The 5,784-nt window shown below is 36.2% G+C and overlaps 1 protein-coding gene across 1 annotated transcript; it reads left to right on the top strand.

Annotated features, from left to right (window-relative positions):
* The first annotated feature begins 847 nt into the window (after window positions 1-847).
* Window positions 848-1,672, top strand: LOC115695304 (uncharacterized). Its single transcript, XM_030622379.1, has one exon. It carries the CDS (start codon window positions 848-850, stop codon window positions 1,670-1,672), a length of 825 nt encoding a protein of 274 aa, XP_030478239.1.
* Window positions 1,673-5,784: the final 4,112 nt, after the last annotated feature.

Here is a 5,784-nt window from a genome sequence, read left to right as displayed (position 1 = left end):
CGCGACTGGCAAATTCCCCGTCGCGACTGAAACAGGCAGCGACACCAATCTTGGATTTTCTTCTCGATTCTTTCACAACTTTTCCTCAATTCTTGAACATACTTTCTTTAAATGCCCGAGGACCTGAAACCAAAGAATCAAGCGTAATATAGCCCTAAAACTAGAAACAAAGAGTGAAAACTAACCGAAAAATATGACCCGAAACTTAGGCTAATTTTAGCCTAACATCGGCCCAACCCTTCAGTGGTATACAAACTTGTCTAATAATTCTATTGCTTCTTTTGCTCAATTAACTGATATTTTTATAGAGCAATTTGCTAGTAGCAGAAAATTGGAGAAGTTAATAGATGACATCTATAGAATTAGACAGAGAAGGGACGAATCGCCAAGAGACTATGTAGTAAGGTTCAATGCCGAGAAGGTGTCAATGACAGCCTGCAACATGGACACATCCGTCACAGCTTTTCGAAAAGGCCTTCTGGTAGAATCTGACCTATATAAAGAATTAACAAAATACCATTGCAGGACCATGGAGGATGTTCTTGCCAAAGCATGGGCTCAAATCAAATGGGAGGAAGATGAATCGAACAGGCAACCGATCTCCAACTACTTAAGCTCTCGTGAGAATCGGGGGCCAAGACGAGTAGATCGCAAGTCATCCGATCATGTTGAACCATACCCCACCAACAGATCCAGATCATTTCAAGGCAGTGGATGAGCTCCACCCCAACGATCACGTGATTACCAAGAAAGGGGACAATCGTCCCAAAAGTTTAGAGGCTATCAAGATAAAGCACCAATCCCAGAGTATACTCTAACAATAAACCCTGTTTAAGTGGTTGCTGTAATGAAAGGCATGGGAAATAAAGTCAACTGGCCTGAGAAGATTCAAAAGTCGGAAGCTCTGAAAGATATGACCAAATGGTGTGAATTTCATGGCGATCGCAGACACACCACGGCTGAATGTATAACACTCAAGTTCAAAGTTGCAGGGCTACTTCGTCGAGGACAACTACGAGATTTCCTTTTTGATAAAGGCAAAGCAACTGTAGCAGAAGGGGATAAAATACAAGAGAGTCCACTTGAACCCCCTCAGAATGCGAGGACCGTGAATGTGATCTCAGGAGGATCAGAAGTTAGTGAAATTATGTATTCAGCAGCTAAACGCCATGCACGAGAACCAATCAACAGTCAAGGAAAGCCGAGAAAGCCAGAGACAATCGTTGGACAGTCCATCAGCTTTGTCAATGACGAAGCCACATACTTGCTTCACCCTCACCATGATGCCTTAGTCATTTCATTATACATTGCAAACTGTTTTATTAAACGTGTATTGATCGATAATGGGAGGTCTGCTAACATTTTATTTATCAATGCTCTTAGGGATATGAAAGTTGACGAGTCAACAATCACCCGCAAATCCACAGTCTTAATCAGGTTTAGTGGTGAGCAAAAGCACTCGATTGGAGAGGTCAACTTGCATGTTTGGGCAAAAGGAGTAAACCTCCAAACCAAGTTCATTGTTGTTGACTGTCCCTCTTCATACAATGCCATCCTTGGCCGACCATGGATCCATGAGATGAAAGCTGTGCCATCCACATACCACCAAGTTATCAAATTTCCTACACCATGGGGAATAAAGCAGATATCATGGGCACAAAGAGCAGTGTGAGAGTGTTATCAGAGCAGCCTAAAAGAAAAACAATCAACCTTATAGCAACTACAGCAATTGAATGCAATGATTGATCCAAATGAGCCTAATATGGAGGAGCTAGACGAAGTGAGCATTAGCAAAGAATTCTCGAAGCACAAAGTACAAATTGGGGCCAAGCTCAAACTAGAACTTCGAGCAAAGTTGATCGAATTTCTCATTAGGCATCATGACAGCTTTGCATGGTCTCACAAAGATATGACAGGTATAGACCCTAACATTGTTATGCATAAGTTGCAGGTAGACCCCAATTTCCCTCCAGTCAAGCAGAAAAGAAGACAGTTCGCTCCCGAACGTAACAAAGTGATCAATGAAGAAATTTAAAAGCTCATCGACATTGGATCAGTCAGAGAGGTCAACTATCCAGAATGGTTGGCCAATGTAGTTGTTGGACGAAAAAAGAATGGAAAGTGGAGGATTTGTATCGATTTCACAGACCTCAACAAGGCGTGCCCCAAAGATTCATTCCCGCTGCCTCACATCGACATGCTTGTTGATGCTACAGCTGGGCATGAGCTCCTTACCTTCATGGATGCATTTTCTGGGTACAACTAGATCCTTATGCACCCAGATGATCAACAGAAGACATCATTCATCACAGAACGAGGGACCTTCTGTTACGAGGTCATGCCATTTCGACTAAAGAGGTGCAACATATCAGAGATTGGTAAATCAGATGTTCACAGACATGCTAGGGAAGTCAATGGAAGTATATATCGATGACATGCTCGTCAATCGCTAGCAGCAGCAGACCACCTCAATCATCTCGAACAGTCATTCCAGGTACTTGAAAAATATAATATGAAACTCAACCCTGCCAAGTGTTCTTTTAGTGTTTCCTCAGGTAAATTTCTAAGATACTTGGTGACAAAGCGAGGAGTTGAAGCAAACCCATATCAAATACGTTCCATACAAAACATTCAATCACTAAAATCAATCAAGGACGTCCAACGCTTTACAGGGAGGATAGCAGTTTTATTTCAAAATCTTTTGAACGTTGTCACTTGTTCTTCTCAACACTAAGAAAAGCGAAGGACTTTGAGTGGACAAAAGAATGTGAAGATGCACTTAGACAACTTAAAGAATATCTCGCCTCACCTTTGCTCTTAGCGAAACCTGAAGATGGAGAAGCACTCTACATATACCTAGCAGTCTTTGAAACAACAATCAGCGCTGTGCTAATCATAGAAGAGGAAGGAAGGCAACAACATGTCTACTATGTCTCAAAGACTCTTCTAGAAACAAAAACAAGATATAGCCAACTTGAGAAACTGCACTAGCACTTATCACAGCAGGACACAAACTCAGACCATATTTTCAATGCCACTCTATTATTGTGTTGACACAATATCCACTTCATAGCATCCTACACAAGCTAGATCTTTCAAGAAGACTCACCAAGTGGGCAGTAGAACTCAGTGATTACGACATCACATTCCAACCAAGGACAGCGATCAAATCTCAGGTATTAGCTGACTTTATTGCTGACTTTTCTAGTGATATGCGGGTAAAAGCAGAAAAAGAGTTATTGTGCTTGAAAAAGACTTCAGTTCAACCACTTATTCTTCTTTTCAATAATACCATATTTTCCAATTCAATCTATAAATGCCAAAACTATTTATTTAATAATTATAATTAATTACTAAATAAAATTGCCATTTATGTAATTTATTAATTAGACCATACAAAGTCTTTTAATTAACAAATTGACCCCAAAATCTCTTTTCTTCACAATTAAGCCCTTGCTTATTGAAAATTGTTAAATAAGACATAGTCTAATTTTATAATTATAATTGATTAACTAAAATCAATTAACTGAGTCTGCAAGCAGTATTATCTCAACTAGTGAGGGGACCATGGGCGTATATGATCGAGCTTCCAATAAGCAGATCTAAAATTTACCAAGTAAATTCCCTAACTTATTAATTCCTCAATGAACCACTATAAAACTTGGAATTGAATACACTCTCAGTTATATAGAACGCTCTATATGTACCACAATATATATACGTTATGATTATCCATTGTTATAATCCTAATAGTCAAGGATCCTCTATAGATGATCTACACTGAATAGGGACAAATTTACCGTTCTACCCTTCAATGTATTTTATCCTTAAAACACTTAGCTACTAATAAATGATACTTCAGTAAACTAATATAATTACTGAAATGAGGCCTCAATCATTTATCTCTATTCAGCCAAGCTCGAAGGAGATCATCGTTTCACTTCTAAATACCTATAGAAGCTATAAATTCCATATCTATGATCAGCGCTCCCACTCAATTGTACTATCATGTTCCCAAAATGTACGTATCACCTAGACTAAAAAGTAGGCTTAACTAACAAATCAAAGAACACAAATAACACTCTTGAGATTGAACCTAACCATGTCAGAATTAAGATCCATAGACCTAAGATCAACCATTGATATTGACTTAGAAAGATATAACGGTAAGTTTAGGATATCTTATTTAAGATCAATATCAGTCTCTTCCAATGTATACTCCATACATCCGATACTAGTAAACTTTACCAATACCCTGGAAAGGACATAACACTTATCCAAGGTGTAAGCATACCTATCGCTGATTATCATGCCAGTCTAAATCCAGTGAACTCACAAATCAGGGAATTAAACTTTCGAACATATAATCATGATTATATTTCACTGTGCTAACAACACTATAATCATGAACAAATACATATGTTTTGGACTTAATAGAATTTATACATTAAACATAATCATGAAATAAATCATGTGATCCATGCAACATAAAAGTGATTTCTGATCTTTTAATAATTAGTAAATCTGATTATATTGTAATGGGTTTTATTTAGGGCACAAAACCCAACAGCTCATCCTTGGGTTGAATGTTGTTTAGAGTATTTTGTTATGAGACTGATTTTTGGATGATATTTTTTTCAATTTGTTATAAAGTTCAATTGTTATTTAGTAATAGGATTTTACTTTCATGCTTGTTCACTTATGTTAATGGTTTTTGACGAAATTAGTTTTTATATATTTTTTAAGGTTAGTAGAGTTGAAGAAGAAAATAAATCTAAGTCTGGAAGCAACATAGATATTGGTGGTATTGATAATTCTAAAACTGAGATACATTAAAATTATTAAAAACTCGTTTCTAAGGCTTGTCATTTTGTTGAAATATATTTTGTTTGGTGTTTTATTAACTTGGATAAATGTTCTCTTTATTATCTTGTTGTCATTTTTGTATTCTATATATGTATAGTTTGTTAACATATAAGTATTTACTTTGTTAATTTTCAGGTTTAATGTGTTATTAAACTTGCTTTCATTTTCGGTTTGTACATTTTAATAATTGGTTGTTATATTTTTTAAGGTTGATAATGCTGGAAGTAAAGTTGATCAAATAATTATTGAGAATAATAAGCTTGCTAGGAAGAAGAAGAGTAAGAAGGTATCAAAAAATGATTTCTGGTAAATATAGGCTAGTTAAGATTTTTACCTCCTAAACTTTGACATGTACCAAATCATGCCCCTCAACTTTTCTGGCTATTAAAAATTCTCCCTGAACTATTGAGATTGATATATTTAAGGACTTTTGTCCAATTTCATTCGATTTTATACTAAGTCATGCTCCCTGGACTTTGATATCTACTAAATTATGCCCCTCAAACTTAGACATTTGCCAAATCATGCCCCTGAACTTTTATCTATGTTAGACTTTTCTTACTAAAATTAGACAAAAATCCTTAAATCAAACAATATCAATAGTTTAGGGGGAATTTTTAACGGTCTTCAAAGTTCAGGGGCATGATTTAGTACATGTCAAAATTCGGGGGGTAAAAATCCTAATTAGCCTTAGTGTTATATGCATTGATTTTTTAAAGAAATCAATTTCGTTATTTGTTTTTTATGTATGTTTAGAGTACTTTTTTATGAAACTAGATATCCTCATATGATGGCTGGTTTATTATCTGTTAAACTAGTTTCTGAATATTTGTTCATTGTCAGGTGTTTGTTAAGCAAAGTGAAGACTCAATTAAAGTAGAACAACAATGAATTGTCACTTATTATTTTTATTGGTGG

Source organism: Cannabis sativa, chromosome 6 (assembly GCF_029168945.1).
Source record: "Cannabis sativa cultivar Pink pepper isolate KNU-18-1 chromosome 6, ASM2916894v1, whole genome shotgun sequence".
Lineage (NCBI taxonomy): Eukaryota > Viridiplantae > Streptophyta > Magnoliopsida > Rosales > Cannabaceae > Cannabis > Cannabis sativa.
Note: the sequence above shows the minus strand (reverse complement) of the source record. Positions and strands in the feature narration are given on the sequence as shown.